The sequence below is a fragment of the Bidens hawaiensis genome, unplaced genomic scaffold (assembly GCF_021521415.1).
Source record: "Bidens hawaiensis isolate Kalapana, Puna unplaced genomic scaffold, B.hawaiensis_p1.1 tig00049292_1, whole genome shotgun sequence".
NCBI classification, from domain to species: domain Eukaryota; kingdom Viridiplantae; phylum Streptophyta; class Magnoliopsida; order Asterales; family Asteraceae; genus Bidens; species Bidens hawaiensis.
The window spans coordinates 117,121-137,217 of record NW_027498834.1 but is presented as its reverse complement, the minus strand read 5'-3'; the positions used below and the strand labels follow the sequence as shown (position 1 = coordinate 137,217).

Sequence of the window (20,097 nt, the reverse complement as noted above, 5' to 3'; positions counted from 1 at the left end):
GTGGCCAACTGTGATTAGTTTACCATGTTACTTTCTATGTCCTATACACTTCCCTTTGTGAGTCCACTAGTGCTAGGTTATATTTTTAAAAGGTTAGACAAACAATCAAACATTTCATATTGTTGGGTCCATATTTGGTGGTTTGTACTTAGTTATGTGTTTATTGGGCTAGGCTACGGGTTAGCTATGTAAACCGAGAACTCTAAAGAGTTCTCGGTGGGCTTGTGATTAATATGGGCCTAGGTGTTTGTTTTCCCTATATATAGTTTACATAATGTATAGGGTGTTGGTTGTTCACATTGAGAGAGGTTGAACACTTTGAGAGCCACCATTACTCTAAAGAGCAATACCGGTTTGTGTAATCTCATGTACCAGACAGTTTAATAATATAATCGTGTGCATTTGGAGTATTACATCATGTTCATCATATTCATACTGTTTATCATTGTTCCTGAATCACCACGTTAACTAGATTCCTCATATTTGACGAGTGTTGGTTGATACAAAAAATACAACTTGATAAAAAAAAATCTAACTCTTTTATCAGGTAACATTAATCTCATGTATACAAACCTAACAAATAAAATCAAATTGTTTTGTATACATTTCATAAAAAAATAAAAAAAAATAATAATAAAAAACTAGCTAGAGAAAACATATAGTACTTTTTAATACGTGTAAAAAAAATAAACAAACTTTTGATAAGATCTTAAAGAAATAAAATAATAAAATCAATAACAAAAATATATAAAAACAGTATAACAAAAATAAAAATTTAATAGTTTTTTATTTGATATTTTAAGAGAATTATAAAATAAAATAAGAGGGACTAACATGTTAATTACAAATGTTAAGGAAAAATGAAAGTTAAAAGGATATATGAATAACAAGAAATGGGGGTACGTTTAGTATGACCTCCTTCTTAACCCGATCAAAATCTACTACTATGTAATTTTGTTTCATTAATGTTTTTCTAGGATTATCTTTTATAATTATTGGAAATATCTTTTCTGTGAAAAAAATAGGAAAAGAAATTATATTTTCGTCGTTGTATATTAATTATTTGTTTTGGTGGTAGGAAGTTGGACCTGTTAGGTGTCCCACTCACATTACTGTTAAGTGGTACGCTTTATCCAACTATAACTTATGTATGGTTAATTTTGATATATACAGTAGGTTTGAAATTATCGGTGTGAAATTTTCTTCTCCGAACCGACCAGAAAAATAAACCGAAACTGAACCGGTTTAAAACCGATTATGTAGAAATCGGTTTGGAACCGACTGAAACCGTAGGTTTGGAACTGGTTTGTAATTTTCTCCCCCAAAACCGGTTAACCGAACCGAAATCGGCCAACACAGGACAAAAACTGGTCAAAACCTGAACCGAAATAATCTTAACTTGGTCAAGAAACCGGTTTCAACCCGAACCAAAACCGATCATAAACCGGTTTTGAATGTCATGTATGATAAGTAAGCTAGAAGTCACTCAACAATATTTACTTGAATATAAATGTTATGCATTATAAGTAAGCTAGAACTCACTCAACAATTGTTTAGTTTAATATGCATATAAAGTAATTAGTTGGTTAGCGTGAACAAGGATGTGTATGACAGGCACTAAAGCAAGGCTACCTGGCAAAAATTGGCATCCCGAAATCTATGTTTAATTCTTTTAATGTTAACGGAACTTTGTTGGTGTATGGATTTGATACCTTTGCTTAAGGATGATGGGGCATGTTTCGAATGTTTCCGCTTCATGTTTATGCAATTTCTCATATTTAATAACTATATTGCATATGTAAACCCAAATGTTGAGAACCCCCTGAGTTCGGGGCATTTCAACGATTGAGCCAACTATGTCTATGTAATGATCCTAACCCTAACCCACATGAGCTGACCAAGTTTATATCTTTAGCCATTAAACCCAATTGGTCTTTTATTTCTCCACCTCTCCCTCAAATCCTTGGAAAAAGACCCTCCGCATTATTTCCAAACTATCAATAACCTATACCGTGCTTGATATAAGGAAAAATAGTACGTACGTCAATAGCCGGTCCAAAGCTTATTTAATCAACATTACTCTACCTCCAAACAAAAAAAATTTCCGTTACCATATACACAGACGGTTTATAAAAATATCAAAGACCGGTTTCCATGACCTATCCAAGTTCATATCCAGCCCAACTTGTACACACGATGTTTGAAAAGGAAGGAACAACCTTTAATTACATCAAAATATCAAAGCTAAATTTTGCAATCCCAAATAAGAGGCCCGGACACCATCTAAAGATATCTAAGGATACGCACGAGGTTTAGCTCATTTAGTTTCTCCAAAGCCCCAAGGAAAATGATGTCGTCCGCATATAAAAAAATGTACAAGAACCAGCCCATTGGTAGTACATGGATCACCAAATAAGCCCGCTTAATGAATTCAGAGAGAGCTTTCATGGCTGAAGAAACACGGATCTACTCCCCTTGACGGGTCTTAGATCCAATGAGTCCACAGGGTAGGGTACGATTAACTGCCAATACGATATAAACACAATCCCCAAAGTCCAATGACGTGAACCTGCAAAACAGACACCGTGAGCTCGTTACGGGAAGGATAAGAGGGGGGGTGTCTTCCCGTAACCACCCTCCAGCGTGAGAATAAGTACAATTCTGATAAAGATAATGCACTTAGGAAAATAGTGAAAGTACTGTAGGAGTGAATATCAATACCTCATGATGGTTGAGAATGTATTTTTAGCCGAATAGTGTGGGAAGATGATTGGGCCAGCTGTCCCTTTGGAAGATGCTCTCGTAACCACCTGGACACGTGTCCTCATTCGATAGGTTCAGTTTATACGTTGCATGTGCATGTATAACAACCTGTACACATGTCTTCACAGGATAGGATGGTAGACAACTCTAGCCATGTGCACGGTTATAACGGTCTGGCTAGGTGTCCTTTACTGATTGGCTGAGAGGTCACGTATTTCTCAAGAAAGCATCTTGGTTGATCTTCTAGAATGTTATTGGTTAATGACAGCTGTCCCTGGGCATTTCCTCATGATTATTTACGCGGACGGATACTCTGTCTTGCGGATGACTTCTGAGGGTGCTAGGATGCTTCCGCATATACTGTGAGGGTGCTCCTTCCTCAAATAATTATGCGGGTGATCCATATGTCCCGCGGGTGCCTTATGAGGGACTTCTGATTGACCCGCGGGTAATACTTAAGGGTATTTGGGTCTTCTCCGTACCCTACCTCTATAATGGCAATAATGAATAAGAACGGTGATAATGGGTCTCCATGTCTTAATCCGTAAAACAAGGTAACTCGTACGTAGGAGACCCTTTTACCCGAACCAAAGGCGCACCCGATTGTAATACCGCCATGATCCATTTTCTCCATTTTGGAAGGAAAATTTTTAGCCCCATAATATCATCCAAGAAATGCCAGTTTAACGAGTTAAATGTTTTGTCCTTGTCCCCTTTGAATACCACACCCTTCGCTATCTCTAGCAGGACATCCATAATGCTTCTTCCGTACAAGATAGCCGTTTGTTCCTCTGAGATCAATTTATTAAGTACTCCCTTAAATCGATTTACCGAAACTTTTGACAACACTTTGTTGATAGACCCAATGAGGCTTATCGGACGGAAGTCATATAAGAGCAGGAAAAAACGTTGTACACCCGCGATTTAAAGAACCGCACATATAAAAGTGCTCAAAATTTTTATCAAAACCCAACTGAAACTAAGCCTAGCACCTCTCCACAAATGGAAAGTAAAATCTTCCAGCTCGGGGATCACTCCCGATCATACTCCCAAATAGCATAGTCAATCTTAGACGAGGAGAATGACATTACGCGAGAGTCCGCCTCCTCATCGGAGAGAACAGAGAGATTAGGGCATAATAAGTGAGGCCTCGAACTGTTCTTTATAACCTGTTGGATTGTTTGTCCACAAACTATCGAAGAAACTAGATGTTGTTGATATAATTAGCGTTCATGATGCCATGGAAGAAACTAGAATGAATTCTCGTCGCCATCCGAAGCCCATTCAACCCTTGATTTTTTTCGACCTTCGGTTTCCTTAAATCTTCAACTCCACCACAAACTTTTTACTTTAAGCCCTTTGTTCCATTTCCGAGTGTACTAATTTGTGTTGTTCCTTATCTTTTTAACCCGTCCTTTAAGCCATTTAAGCTTTGTAGCCAAACCTGAATCGGCTGAGCCAGATTATTTAAAAGATCAGCAAAACAAACACCGGGAATTCGAGCCGAGAGTTAAAGAATTCAATGCGGATATGACCATAGTCCATTGGCAGTACCGTTGATAAGAGTAATCGGCAATGATTGGATCTATCCTTATCTAGGTTAGTTAAATACTTAAATAGGCCAGTGGTCATATATCAAGAAAACTATTACTCACCAAGCACTGATCAACCTTGCTCATTTGATCCCCTTTATCGCTAATGTATATGTAAATTTGTTGCCGCGGATGTTATACTCCATCAAATTTGCAACCATTACGAATAAGCATTTAGCGCATTGAATTCTCAATTGACACTTTCCGACTGGTCCCTCACATCATTAAAATCTCCCAATAATATCCACATCCCAGAAAGTGAGTTTAATTCGAACAGCCAATTAAAATCTTAGCCCAAACACCCCAGAGCTAGATTTCACGCCTCTTATTCAATTTGCTTTGGATACATTGCCTGTCCCCATATGTTAGCTGTCAAACAATTCATTTGCAACCATTTTCTCTACCTTCACCAATAACAACCGCTCGAACCTCATTTAATCGACCTTGCAAGTTGCAAATCAGCCTCAATTAACTTGCCAAATTCTACGGTAGCCGCTCGAACCTCAATTAACTTATGTGTGTGTTTGTTACTATTTTAATTTCGTTATATGTTCTGAAATTGACCGATTATTAATCCTTATTGTTTTGTTTGTTAATCTAATTTAGTTCTCATCTCCTGCATGTGTTAGTTTAGTAGTTTGATCAGTGCAATGTTTAACCTAATTTGTGTACGTAGGGGTAAAAACGAACCTTAACGAGCCTGGTGTATTTTTAGTAACTTGCCAAATTAACTTGCCATGTTGCAAATCAGCCATCACCAACTGAGTTTCCAAAAACACTTCACTAGCATCAATTGTCCGCGTTAAACAATAGGTAGCCCCATCCTTCGAAGATATAAAATGTTCCATTGGGTTCGGTTGGTGGATCACATGAGAGAATAAAGGGAGGGGAATTTAAGTCCAGGACAGAGGTGGCTAAGTATGGTTTTAGAAGTAATATCAATGACTATAGAAATCAAAACTAAATTAAAAATACCAATAAGCAACATGTTATTATTATGTGAATTTTTTTCAAAACAATAAATTCATTAACCAAATGGCAGCAAATGCATCACACACAAAAACAAACAAGAAACTTCTTTACTATTTATATCTCAAAAGTCCTCAGTAGCAAAATTATCACTTGGAAACTCACAAGCAATTATTAATCACGTATTTTTATTCTTTGAATTTCTTATAAAGTCTTCTGTTTGAATCAATCAAGAAATATATTAATCTGAAAATTAATTACCCTTTTGATTGCGTAACCGGCCCTAGGGTTGTGCGGGCCTGATAACCGGTCAATACCCGTAATTTAAGAGGAAAAATTTTTATGAATAAATATACATATTTTTTAAACACGTTTATGAGCAGTGTGATCGTTGATCATGAGCTTGCTTAAACACGTTTATGTGCAGAGATGGTGGTTACATGTAGGAAATGGTGGCCGGTTATGATGAAGTTGGCCGGAGTTGCAGAAATGGAGGTTTGAGAAGGAGGATGTTAAAACAATGCTTTTACAATTTTCTTTTAATGAGTTATTTTTTATTTATATCTGTTTTTTAAGGGCCCTATTTTATTCGTTTTTGACTTTTTATAAACAAAAATGTAATATGACATTATTGCCCATGGCTTAAGGTTAAAAAACAACGGAGTTATCAAATTGGATGAAATTGGCAACACTTGTTAAACGTGAATGGTCTGGTTGCAAAAAAACAAATTTTTTGAACTAAAATCGCATAATTGACCAAACCCTAAGGACGTTCTTGGCACTTTACTGTATAAAAAAATAGGTATAAATATTAATCATCTTAAATATATTGCGATCAAAGTTTTTTTTATACATAATCTATTTAAAGTTTTAAATTATTGGGCCAAAACTAAATTAAAAAAAAAAATAAAATTAGCTTATATATTTCATTATGATTTCCAGATATTATATTTTGACTCATCTGTGGTATTTAAATTCTGGTGGGTGCAACCCTGTCTTTAAGGCTTTGATAAAGAGGAAGGTTCGCTTGCCAAATATGCTAGTGACATCATATATCGCCAATAGGCAGGGGCGGCTCGGGCATAGGGCGATGTGGGCGACCGGCCGAGACACTTAATTTTCGGGGGCACAATTTTTTTATATATGTATTTTTTATGAAAAAATAATATGTATATTTAATGTTTTACTCTAACTATACAATAACTAGTTTGGTTAAGTGGTAAAGGGGTATGACTTTCAAGCAAAATGTTGCAAATTCTAGTCTCACTTGAGACATTTTTTAGTTTATTTTTATACACAAAGTTTTTTACACAACATAAATCATAACCAAGTAAGATCATTTAAAAGTTTAATTATTTAAACCAAACAAATATCCCATTTACATAAGGCCCAAACCTTTTTTGTTTATAATATTTCGTTACTCGTTAGAGTCTACGGGCCTTTTTATTTCGACTCAGCCGAGGCATATAAATTCCTGGAGACTGCCTTGCCAATAGGTCTCTTTCCAAGAATGAAACTTTGTGTAGGTTGTAACTAAATAATCAAGTGTCCCGTAGGCGTTATTTACATCAGTTTTTTTCTAGTAAAGTTGACTGTGTGTTTTTCGATAACGGTATTCTAGTTTCTTTCGTAATTCAAGTATAATACAAATAGTAATTAACTGCAAGGTCACAAGACGTTGCTTTTATTATATGATCAAAACAATCAAACAAACAATTTACTTCAGCTATATATGAAATTCCCTAGCAGTTTCCTTCCAAATATTTTAATATTTACTGGTGTTCATTTATGATTTTTCTCTGTTAATTTTTTCTATTTTTCTGTTTTAGTATCATGAAAAAAAAGTTGTTCATTCAAAACAAATTAAATGAAACTTAGTGATTGTATTGAAATAGAAGGTAACCGGGCAACAAGTTTCGCCATTATTTTTTTTTTGAATTGCAAAATTTAGTCTTTTAAAAACTACGGTATCTGATCTTGGAGTCATAAAGTTCTATGCGTGACCTGTTGCGCTCAGCTAAGAAACTCCACAGCTTCAGGTGTGAGAAAACCAAAAGTGTCAAAAGAAAAATGAATAAATACATGTTGGTTGTCAAGACATGTCTTCTCATGTTTAGTCACCTTACATAAAACAGTTTTTAAAGCAACTTGACTGACTGTGAAACCACTACTCTCTAATCCCACCAAAGAGGAAACCTCTGTAAAATCCACAAACACATATTTTCCTCATATCCGGCCATCCAAACACAAAAAATTCATTTTGAAGACCTAGGCTAACTCTAAACAATAATTACAAACTTTTTTTGTTTATAAGTCAGACGCATTTCTTCTCACATAGCTATTACATTGTGCATCAACTTTACCTAGTAAACCCACTATAACTTATACTATAAACAGGTTTAATAAGTTATCTATTCGAATCTAATAGAAACTAAAAGAATTCACGTGAGCTTAAACATAACACATAACTAACCAAATAGTATCGAACTCAGCCTTTTTTGGCTAAACGTATTTACTAGCTACTTCGATGAGAAACTAGCAAAATCCCGTCTAGACTAAACCAAAATTTGTAGGTTTAATGTTGGATTCAATTTGTGTTTTCAATTCATGAAACAAAAAGTTACACCACCAAACTACTATAAATTAAAATTTAAAGGATCCTTGAACTAGATTGTATATTAATAATTATAACTTTCTTTATTTTTATATCAATGATTTTAGTGTTATCAAACTATTTTAGTTCATCGAGATTTCCTTTGGCTTGGTGACGTCGAACATTGTTAATTAACCACTGGTACTAATAGTGTAATTTCCTTTAGATTTTTCAATTGATGTAACTAAATAACTGATTGAAGCTAACTGTCGACTGACATACTTTTAAATTTTTAATGAAGACGTGTATCAATGGATTTAACATAATTACAATTTCTAGAAATTAAATATTCAAACCTATGCGTCATTGATACTTCCTAGCCAAATGATCATGTTATTAAAACACAAACAAGACTTGTGCATTACTCTAGAAAGGTTGACTAGTAATACTAAAACATTTATTCTCTCCGTTTCATTAAAAGGTGTTCATATTTTCATTTTTATTTATCTTATTACACATGTTCATTTTTTAAATTTATTAACCAATTTCTAAGTTTACCCTTAAACACACATAAGTAACATTAATAAAAGATATTGAAAGACCCAATTTCTAAGGACATTATTGTCATTTGATAAACAAAGAAAACAATAATTTAATTTAATTTAAACTTCTTGTTATTTAAAGTAAGACACTTTGATAGGAAGAGAGGGAGTAAGTTTTAGAAATAATATCAACGATATAGATATTAAAATTAAATGAAAAATGCCAGTGAGCAACACGTTATTATTGTATCATCTTTGTCAGAACCTTAAATTCATTTGTTATGTAATTCAACCAAATGGCACCACATGAATCACACACACAAACAAACAAGAAACCTATTCACTGACGACTTGAAAGATATTGTTTCTCTCAAAAGTCTTCGGAAGAATATGCTAAAAATTTATAACTTGGAAACTCCCAGGCAGTTTCCAATCATTTATTTTTTTAGAATTTATATTTCTTATAAAGTCTTCTGTTTGAATCAATCCATAAACTAATCTGAAAAATGGCGCTCAAAGTTTTATCAGCTCTTGATGTTGCCAAGACACAATATTACCATTTTAAAGCGATCATAATCGCGGGTATGGGTTTGTTTACTGATAGTTACGATTTGTTTTGTATCCCTCTTATCATGAGAATGATAGGAAGGATATATTATCCTGAGATACACAGAGACGGGGACAAGAAGAAATGGTTTGAGGTTCCAACCGCCATTACCTCAACGATGATAGGGGTCGCGTTAATGGGGGCCGTGATTGGTCAACTGGTTTTTGGCCGGCTAGGAGATCGTGTGGGACGCCGTCGTGTTTATGGTATTTCTCTGGTGATGATGGTGGTGGGGTCTATTGGATGTGGATTATCACTATCTAATTTGACATCAATGGTGTTTGTGGTCCTTGGGTTCTTTCGGTTCTTGCTCGGGATTGGAATAGGAGGGGATTACCCGTTATCGGCTACTATTATGGCCGAGTTCGCTAACAAGCGGACTCGTGGAGCGTTTATTGCGGGTGTGTTCTCAATGCAAGGGTTTGGGATACTTTTGAGTTCGCTTGTTTCCATGATAGTTTGCTCCCTTTTTGAAGCTAGTGCCCATGGGAACGGGATAAAGAGGCCGTCCGACCTCGCACCATCAGAAGTCAATGCTCCGGTCCCGCCTGAGTCGGACTTGGCATGGCGGCTCATTCTCATGTTTGGTGCAATTCCAGCATTTATGACTTACTATTGGCGGATGAAGATGCCTGAAACCGCACGGTATGAACAACTCCTTAATTCATTCTATTTAGGAACTTTAACCACTAGTATATTTGGATGGTTTTTGGAAAGATTTATAAATTAAACTAGATAATTCTTTTGTGGTACAAATGTATCATGAAACAACAAACACACATTAAAGATTTTATTAGGGTGGACAATGAATTATTTGGATGTCAAGATCATCATTTCTTAACAGTTCATTTAATATATAGTTTAGACTGTTTTAATAAGTTGTTACTTAAAATCATTTTAGTAATCTACTTATCTAAGTACAAACTTTTTTATTTTAATTTTCCTTTGTCTTTATTTTACTGTAATTGTTGAAAACACAATCGTTACAAAACAATATATATTACTGATATACAAAAAGGAGTTACCTAGTTCTACATCTTGTAATAATCAACCAAAACTTAACATTTTTAAAATTACAGATTTACGGCTTTGGTCGAGAAAAACACATTACAGGCAGCAAAAGATATAGGGAAAGTGATGGATGTACCACTCAGTACAATCCAAGAAGATGTCGAGATGATGGAGACTCCGAACACTCACGCTGCTTTGTCGAATACCTACCCTTTCTTCTCTAGGGAGTTTTTCCGACGACATGGTCGTGATCTTATGGCGGCATCCATCAATTGGTTTCTCATCGATATTGTCTTCTACAGCCTCAACATATTCCAATATCATGCATTTAGCGGCTATATGAAACGGAAAGAAAACATTAATCTATACAAAGATGCAATGCAGATCGCAAAATTCCAAGCACTCATTGCTATCTGTGCAACGATCCCTGGATATGTTGTGACAGTTTACCTGATTGATTACATCGGGCGAGTCAAGATTCAGGCCGCCGGGTTCTTTTTCATGGCGGTAAGCTTGTTCTCAATCGCAAAAGTTAACAAGGGCGATTGGGGTTCCAAGCAAAATTTCGGTTTCATTATTCTCTATGGACTTACTTTCTTTTTCTCAAATTTTGGGCCAAACACGACCACGTTCATAGTTCCAGCGGAGTTGTTCCCAGCTAGGTTTCGTGCAACTTGCCATGGGATTTCCGGTGCGTTTGGAAAAGTAGGGGCGATAATCGGGTCAATTGGGTTTTTGTGGGCTTCTCGTGATCATCATGCTGCGTCGCATACGTTAGCTTTCATGGGCGTGGTTTGCGTTTTAGGGTTTTTTGTGACGTATTTTTTTACAAGAGAGACAATGGGTCGGTCATTGGAAGAGAATGAGAATGTTGATGAGTTCACCGGTGTTTGGTTCGTGAGATTTTGGCCTCATAAGGCTTGGGCTAGAAGAAATGATATTAACACTGGTGAAACAACGTCTCTTTATCATATGTAGATATTCTTATTGTTTAGATTACAACCATAAATACTTTATAGGCATTAGAGGTGATGACTAGAGATAGATTGTTAGATGAAAGTTTAAGAAAAATAACCACGCGTGTATATCATATTTTATTCGTTATATTGATTTAAAGAGATTGGCGTGTTTGTTATTATAACATTTTCATTGAAACTAGCTAATGACTCAAAATAGAACACAAAAATCATTTCAAGCAATCAAGATCTAACCGGTAAACTATGAAACATGTTTTTCAAATCACATTTGGGGTTATTCGTCTCGTATTTGCAAATAAGGCCAAATTATAGTTGTGTAAGAGATAGAATAAGAGAATGTAAGATTGGTTATCAATCGAAAACACCCTAATCATATATGCTATTAGAAATAAGTACGATTTGGCAAAAGCTCAAGTAACCAAAACTTATTGGCCATTCGTACTGCGACTGATCTTAATCATGATTTGGCAAAAATCTCTCCTCTAGCATGTCACACAGCCTTTTCTTATTCCATATTGTATTGGCGGTTAATATGAAGTTAATCGAAGATGGTATTGACGAATAAGCCTGGTCTACAAATGGCAGCTATCTCATTTATAAAAAAAACAAATTTATCAACATTAATCATACAATTGGCATTATGTTTCAGTTTCAATATTATTGTTTCTGACCTTGTTAAAAAATTGGCATTATGTTTCAGTTTAAGTCCTTTAGCGAATGTTTTGTTGTTCTTAATAAATAATCAAACAACCAGATATGCTTTTAATCAACCAGAGAATTTGAAAGATGATTGTGTACTTTGGTTGATAAGGGGTGACCAGGAATAGCAGGTCTTACGAATTAGTGAAAATCCAATCTCTGATAACATCATGCATTTTATACGTGCAGCTAGTTTCAATGGCGTCGTTCAGTGTGAGACCCCGAGACTCTAATATCTGCCTTAGAAGATCTGGCAACTTTGTTTGGTTTACCTATTGATGGTATTGTATTGTGTGGCATTGAACTTAAATGGTTAAACGAGGAAATATATCAAGTTTTTATGAATTTACCAGTAATATGATCACCAGTGATGAAATGAGATCGCTATAAATAAACTCCTCGTTTATTCTAAACGCCACTCAAGCAACTTAACTTCTTGATATTCCTACTGATGCATGCACGAGAAAGAGCAATACTTTTACTTGTAATCGGTGGAACATTATTTTCTGAATCCGCCAACAATTGGAGCAGTGTTGTTCTTCCTATTTTGTACAGAAATCTTTGTAATGCCATTGATATTAAGTTGATCGAGATTGGCGGTGTTATATTACCGTTGCAGCTTTCGGCTTGGGAAAGATTCCCCTCAATGAATACTTGAATATTGAATATAACGAATGGGCTTCTTTATTATTCGGGCTAGATGAGTTTGGAAAAATGGATTGGATCGTACGTGGTTATTGCGTTGAGGGCCCGGGTCGTCTGGTTGGGCTAAATCAATTACATATATTTACATCTTGGTTCAGATATTTTTAATAGCACATCATTAGATCTTGAAATGTCATGAAATATTTGTATCCTTTAGCATTTTCTTATAATTACTTCAAGAGGTAACTAGACTCGTATTTATCAAAACCCAAAAAGTTTGCAACCTGTATTCTCATGTTAAATTTAGTAAGTCATTAGGATTGTAAGCAATTTTTTTAGAATCAGATAACAAACCAGTCATCTTACTGGCCGGTTCATCAACTGAACTAGTCGGACTGGTTAGATTAGATTTCAAAACAGTCAGATGATGTTGTAAATAATATCACATTAAGACCGTTATATATATCAAGTATAAAAAAAATATGAAAATACTTTCTGTTTTGATATGACTTTGTAAGTTTATTAAAACATAAATAAGAAAGGGAATATGAACCATCAAATGCGTTTTTGAAGGAAAGGAAATGTAAAATGAATACTGAAAATCTTGTCGACCAATAAGCGATAGGTTCAACAGGGAACGATTCAATAGGCTTAGCCAGGCTGGTTCACGGTCCAACCGTTTTGAAACTTAATTATTCCATGATCGTATGCAAATAATAGTTTGAAGACTGTTTTAGTTGTTAAAAAAATGCTAAGACATGCAATAAGTTACTTATTAGCTGGTCTAGGTTTCTAGAAACAAAAACCTCAAATGACTTTGTGGAGGATTGTAGGAAGGTTGGACTATGAAGACTGAAGTATCGCCAAAAAGGGATCTTTCTAAGAAAGAAAATTCGTGTGGTTTATAAGTCAAGAGTCCCAGTGACATTACATCTGTCCTTTTCTACGAAGTTGACTTTGAATTTTGTATTCTGGATGCAGCTATTATGATACGGACAAAAACAATAAATAATAATTTTCCAATTATATATGAACTTCTTTAGCAATTTCCTTCCCCGTGATATTATATTTGCCTAAATAATAAGTATTTTCTCATTTTAATTTTATATATTTTTCCCATAACAAGTAAGCAAGATATATGCTGATATGATTATATGAATATCGGATATATATAACAATAACAAAACTATAATTTCATTTGTTTATACATACAAAAAAAGATATTGAAGGGCATGCGGCCTAGCTAGTTGTATCAAGGCATTAGAGGCGTTGTTAGCATTCTTGGCGCCTAAGAGAAATACCTACTCGGGTCATAGTATAAAAAATATATTGTTATGATCATAATTAGTAAGACTGAACTCATGTGTTGCGGTGAGACACGATCGGTTTCGGGTCGACCAGGCCAGATCCTGAGTGAATAGAAAATAGAAAATGTACATAGCAGTTACAGCTGAAATACTTGGAATAATTCTACCACTTCTACTAGGAGTAGCCTTTTTAGTGCTAGCTGAATGCTTCGTTTCGGTTTGAGGATTTGAGTAACAACCAAAGAGAAAAACGAAAAAACAAATTCGTGATATATCTAAAAAGATAGCGGCAGGTGTTTTATATTGATAGAAAATCATACAGACGAATATATATAGTTCTTCGGTCGTAATGAGCCCAAACTATATATTATATAGCTCCAATGACCTCTACATGTATCGAACCATATGTTATCATACAATCAAAGTCAATTTCACATCTCCCTTGTATAACTCTATTTTGAAAATTGGATTTTTATAATACCATCTTTTTAAAATTAAACGATAATAATCTCATCTAAGAATATTCTTACAACCAGTTCTACCTTTTATATTATTATTTTCTCATTGGGTCTCCGTTAAAAATAAGTTAACCCCATTAAGGTTTGTCTGAATTTCAAAATGATGTGTTAAGACTTTGATCGGAAAAACGAATACGTTTAGATTGATGTAAAACTTACCTTGAAATGGTGCTTAAATGATCGCAGCAAATGGGGTGTTGATTTAGAATTTATGGGTGTCAAAACAAACGATAAACCTTGACATTGTCATATTCAAAGATCTTGACATCATCAAACGTCTTATTGGCTTACCTAGCATCGGCTCAAGATTTTGACTAGGAAACTCCCGGGCAGTTTCCATTGACATGTATATTATTTATGTCAATATCAATATATATGTTTGCTAACTTGTGTTTATTATCTAGTCAAGAAATTACACTAAAATGGCACTGAAAGTTTTATCGGCTCTAGATGTTGCCAAGACACAATATTACCACTTTAAAGCGATAATAATCGCAGGTATGGGTTTATTTACCGACAGTTACGATTTATTTTGCATCCCTTTCGTCATGAGAATGATAGGAAGGATATATTATCCTAAGATACATAGAGCCGTGGACCAGACAAAATGGTTTGAGGTTCCAACCATCATTACCTCTACGATGATTGGTGTCGCGTTAATGGGGGCCGTGATTGGTCAACTGGTTTTCTGCCAGCTTGGTGACCGTGTAGGGCGTCGTCGTGCATATGGAGTTTCTCTAGTGATGATGGTGGTGGGGTCTATTGGATGCGGATTATCACTCTCTAAATTGCCATCAATGGTGTTTGTGAGTCTTGGGTTCTTTCGGTTCTTGCTTGGGATCGGAATTGGAGGCGATTACCCTTTATCAGCCACTATTATGGCGGAGTTTGCCAATAAGCGGACTCGAGGAGCGTTTATTGCTGGTGTGTTCTCCATGCAAGGGTTCGGGATACTTTTGAGTTCGCTCGTTTCCATGATTGTGTTCTCCATTTTTGAAGCTAGCGCCGACGAGCACAAGCTAACGAGGCCATCCGAACTTGCACCATCTGCAAACATTTCCCAGGTCCCACCAGAGGCGGACTTGGCGTGGCGACTCATTCTCATGATTGGTGCAATTCCAGCATCTATGACTTACTATTTGCGGATGAAGATGCCTGAAACGGCACGGTAATTTTCTTTTGGTGCCGCCAAACGTATCCCTTTTTACAAACTTAGGGTGGGTCCTAACATGACCTGCCTCACAAGAGTGTATATGTTAATTTTGTTTCCATATAAAGGCTACTGCTTCTACAGGTACACGGCATTGGTAGAGAAAAACACATTACAAGCAGCAAAAGACATAGGGAAAGTGATGAATGTACCATTAAGTACAATCCAGGAAGATGTAGAGATGATGAACACAACCAACGCTCGCACATCTTTCTCAAACACCTACCCTTTATTCTCTCGCGAATTTTTCAGACGACATGGTCTTGATCTCATTGCGGCATCCCTCAGTTGGTTTCTCATCGATATCGTCTTCTACAGTCTCAACATGTTCCAATATCATGTATTTGGAGGCCACATGACTCCAAAGAGCCACATGAATATATACAAAGATGCATTGCAGATAGCAAAATTCCAAGCACTCGTTGCAATCTGTGTGACGATCCCTGGATATTTCGTGACAGTTTACATGATTGATTACGTTGGGAGAGTCAAGATCCAGGCAGCCGGGTTATTTTTTATGGCTGTATGCTTGTTCACAATCGCAAAGGTTAATACTCGCGGTTGGGGATCTGATCCAGGTGTAGGTTCCATTATTCTATATGGACTTACTTTCTTCTTTTCTAATTTCGGACCAAACACAACCACGTTCATAGTTCCATCGGAGCTTTTCCCCGCAAGGTTTCGTGCAACTTGCCATGGGATTTCGGGTGCGGTAGGAAAAGTAGGTGCGATAATCGGGTCCATCGGGTTTTTGTGGGCTTCACGTGAATCTCATGGGCATGGGGTGTCACATTCATTAATGGTGATGGGTTGTGTTTGTGTTTTGGGGTTTTTTGTAACGTATTTTTTTACAAGAGAGACAATGGGTCGGTTATTGGAGGAGAATGAGAATGTTGATGAGTTCACCGGTGTTTGGTTCGTGAGATTTTGGCCTTGGGCTAAACGAAATGAGATAAACCCCGGTGAATGATTGCTTAGCCGAAGTATATACTAGATTATTACTTACATAGATGATAGATGGTTAAATCATGGTTTGCAGTTTATATAATAATTATTTAAGTAATAAGGAAAATTACGTTTACTTTCAACTATGAAGACTAGAGCTTGTCATGGTCAATGATTTAGGTTGTAGGTAAAATTAATAATATAATAATGTGTATAACCATATAATATAATCATTATATAAAGTCATTTGAACCCATTTTCTTTTCAAAGATGTCTCTAGAACAATCAACCAGGTAACTCCAAAAAAACAAAGCTGGTTAGACATATTAGTTTTAGTCGGGACAAAAAACATAGACAAGTAATACGGGTTTCACAATACAACCAGTCAAGGCGATGGCACATGTTTGATCACTGCAATTTGTGTACACGGTATTTTGTATATATATTTATAATTTGTATGAATATAAATACATCAATATTGTTAAAATAAATATATTATATTGTTGGAAAATTGAATAATATAAATGGAAATTTATTATATTATTAATATTAAATTCTTTATGTCACTAGTTTAATTTATTAGAATTTATATTAATATTAAATTCTTTATATGGTGAAAAACTTTTGAGTAGAGCTCTTTATTAATTTGATTAGTTTTAATTAGACTTTATATCTCTAATTAAATTTCTAATTAAGAGAGTTTCTTCATCATCCATAACTCTTATACATAACAGGCTATGTGCCTCATTTTTAGAGGGCTAGAAAAAATACAAGTTAAAAACTTCTAGGAAAAATGCATGCATGCATGAAGAGTTATTAGTGAAAAAGAAAGCTTTGAAGAATCATATGTTGGAAACCTATAGAGATGAGTTTCTCTACTTGATTCATCTACCATTTATTCTATTTTTCTACAAGTTCTAAAACCATTTACCTGATGTAACCTCGGGCGTGTGGACATCTCCAGCAGTACAAACTGCTTCGGCTGTTGTACACTGGGAGACAGATGTGTTGTCTTATGTAGAGGCGCGAAATCTGTTTTAAGATTGTAGGAACATGAGTCACTTTTTATATTAAAATTAATACAAATAATAATAACTATACTCTTCTTTACCCCATTATGTTATCCAATAGCACTTAAATGTGGAGGTGTCTTGCATTTGAACTTAGAAGTTTTAGCAATGAGGATTATTGTAATCCAATCTAACATTGCAAACACACGACTTATTGGAGAACAAAAAGGCCGTAGTGCATAATGGAGATGTGTTTGCCTTAATGATAAGTGTATCTTACAAGACAAGTATTATAACCAGAGTCAGGTGGCCACTGAGGTTAATTATAGTCTTAGAAAGTTGACAATAGGCAAAATTAATTTATAAGTTAAGAACACATCATGACAACTGATCTCAACTATGCAAGTTATCTGTAGTGACTAGACAGAGTCAAAGATAATGTTATGTATTCAACAACCTGAGGGTTTAGTATATATCAAGTTGTGGAATGAGACTAAAGCCCATGAAAAAGGGTATATAAAGGAAACCTAACTTAGTTGTATGGAGATCCCAAGATCTAAGTTCAATAGGACAACCTAATTATATATCTAAGGGTGGTTCATGTGGAGGCGTAGCTTATGTATAAGTTGACACATAAGATAATATATATATATATATATATATATATATATATATATATAGAGAGAGAGAGCCTCCTAAATTATAAAGGGAGTCTAATTACTTCCTAGTCCATTCCTTAACAACAGTCACATGTTGTGAGGCTAAGCATAATATATGATTAATGATTTGTGTAAATCATTATAACACAAATGCTTTTAATGATTCATGGATAATCACCTAAGTGAAAGAGAAGTGCTGTCGCTTCAAATGAAATTATAGGGGTGCGCAATTCCTAGAGCTTTCACGGAACCAGGCTAGTGTTCCAGGACCATAATGGACGCGACAATGAGGGGATGTGCCCGGCTAGGGAGAGTATTGTGTGAAGTGTATTGTCGTCTACACAAATGGGGGTTTGTTCAAGGACATCACGTCTACTAACCGCTAGGAGACTAAGTACGCTTCACAAAGGAAGGTTCAAAGCTAACACCTACCTTCCTGCAATACTTAACTATTGAGTTTACATTGGATATTTTGAGTGTTTTGATCAATCTTCATTCATGTTGGGGATTGTTGGAAAATTTAATAATATGAATGGAAATTTATTATATTATTAATATTAAATTCTTTATGTCACTTGTTTAATTTATTAGAATTTATATTAATATTAAATTCTTCACATGGTGAAAAACTTTTGAGTAAAGCTCTTTATTAATTTGATTAGTTTTAATTAGACTTTATATCTCTAATTAAATTTCTAATTAAGAGAATTTCTTCATCATCCATAACTCTTATACATAATAGGCTATGTGCCTCATTTTTAGAGGGCTGGAAAAAATACAAGTTAAAAACTTTAAGGAAAAATGCATGCATGCATGAAGAGTTATTAGTGAAGAAGAAAGCTTTAAATAATCATATGTTGGAAACCTATAGAGATGAGTTTCTCTACTTGATTCATCTACCATTTATTCTATTTTTCTACAAGTTCTAACACCATTTACCTGGTGTAACCTCGGGCGTGTGGACATCTCCGGCAGTACAAACTGCTTCAGCTGTTGTACCCTGGGAGACAGACGCGTTGGCTTATGTAGAGGCACGAAATCTGTTTTAAGAGAAGCGTGTTGAACACGTGCCTCAGCCTCTACTGTTAACTTTTGTTTTGTTCATTCTTGCAGCCAAAGAGACTACCGGTTGCTGCTGTTGTGGTAAAAATTAGAAATTTTATTTTTATGTTTTTCTCAAGGGGATTACAAGAAGATGTTGTTGAATAACAAGTTGGAAAACTTTATCATATGAAGTTCTTGAGTTGAATCATTTAACATAATTGTTATGTTTTTATTGTTTATTGGTTATTTTGTATTACGATATTTGTACCACTTATTTTCTCATGTTAATAACGAGAGTATCATTATTATTATTTGTATTAATTTTAATATAAAAAGTGATCCATGTTTCTACATATATTTCGTTGGTTTTTATATTACGTAGATTAAAATGAAAACGGGTTAAACCGAACTTATTATATTCGATTGTACTGGAATATATATATTTATAATTTAACATCGTGTCTTGCAATTAAAATAAGCCAAATGATGACAAAAATTGATATCAAGTGAAATAAAGAAAAAAAAGAAAAGAAGATTAAAGACATTTTGGTTTTTTATATACGTGTAATAGGAAAAGAAAGAACAAAGTCGTTGGAGACTTGGAGGTTTACATCAAAGGAAATATGAAGAAGTATTAAAAGAAATGGAGAGTTGGGCTAGCACTTGAAAGAAATTAAGAAATATGGGCTCTAATCATGAGTTGGCTAGCCTAATAAACTACTCCATAATAGTGTGCTATTTATGTGGACAATGAGGCCCACAAGAATTAGGGAATCAAAAGAGTTGAAAGGACAGCAATCTTTGGCTGTCGGGAATTCAACGCTGCCTGTTGACGCGAAAGTGTGTGTTCATTTGGTTATTTTACTCATTTCCTCTATGAACTTTGGTTAATTATATTTCTAATGAAGAATTTTATATTGATAGTATTTATTTTTTTCGTTTTTATAATTGGCTAATTGTTTTTTGTAATCACCTCCTGGTTGATGATTCGTTATTGTTGAAACCT

The 20,097-nt window shown here is 35.0% G+C and overlaps 2 protein-coding genes across 2 annotated transcripts; both read left to right on the top strand.

The window, feature by feature from the left end:
• The first annotated feature begins 8,716 nt into the window (after positions 1-8,716).
• Positions 8,717-11,539, top strand: LOC143597975 (putative inorganic phosphate transporter 1-9). The gene is made up of 2 exons (XM_077076326.1): positions 8,717-9,711; positions 10,146-11,539. Exons 1-2 carry the CDS (start codon positions 8,966-8,968, stop codon positions 11,053-11,055), a joined length of 1,656 nt encoding a protein of 551 aa, XP_076932441.1. The 5' UTR covers positions 8,717-8,965; the 3' UTR covers positions 11,056-11,539.
• A 3,022-nt stretch (positions 11,540-14,561) lies between these two features.
• LOC143597969 (putative inorganic phosphate transporter 1-9) lies at positions 14,562-16,464 on the top strand. Its single transcript, XM_077076323.1, has 2 exons — positions 14,562-15,391; positions 15,518-16,464. The coding sequence occupies exons 1-2, from the start codon at positions 14,646-14,648 to the stop codon at positions 16,401-16,403; spliced, it is 1,632 nt and encodes a 543-aa protein (XP_076932438.1). The 5' UTR covers positions 14,562-14,645; the 3' UTR covers positions 16,404-16,464.
• Positions 16,465-20,097: the final 3,633 nt, after the last annotated feature.

Coding starts and splice junctions, on each gene's coding strand:
- LOC143597969 (XM_077076323.1), top strand. CDS start 14,646: ATGGCACTGAAAGTTTTATCGGCTCTAGATGTTGCCAAGACACAATAT. Junction 15,392..15,517: donor AAGATGCCTGAAACGGCACG/GTAATTTTCTTT, acceptor CTGCTTCTACAG/GTACACGGCATTGGTAGAGA.
- LOC143597975 (XM_077076326.1), top strand. CDS start 8,966: ATGGCGCTCAAAGTTTTATCAGCTCTTGATGTTGCCAAGACACAATAT. Junction 9,712..10,145: donor AAGATGCCTGAAACCGCACG/GTATGAACAACT, acceptor TTAAAATTACAG/ATTTACGGCTTTGGTCGAGA.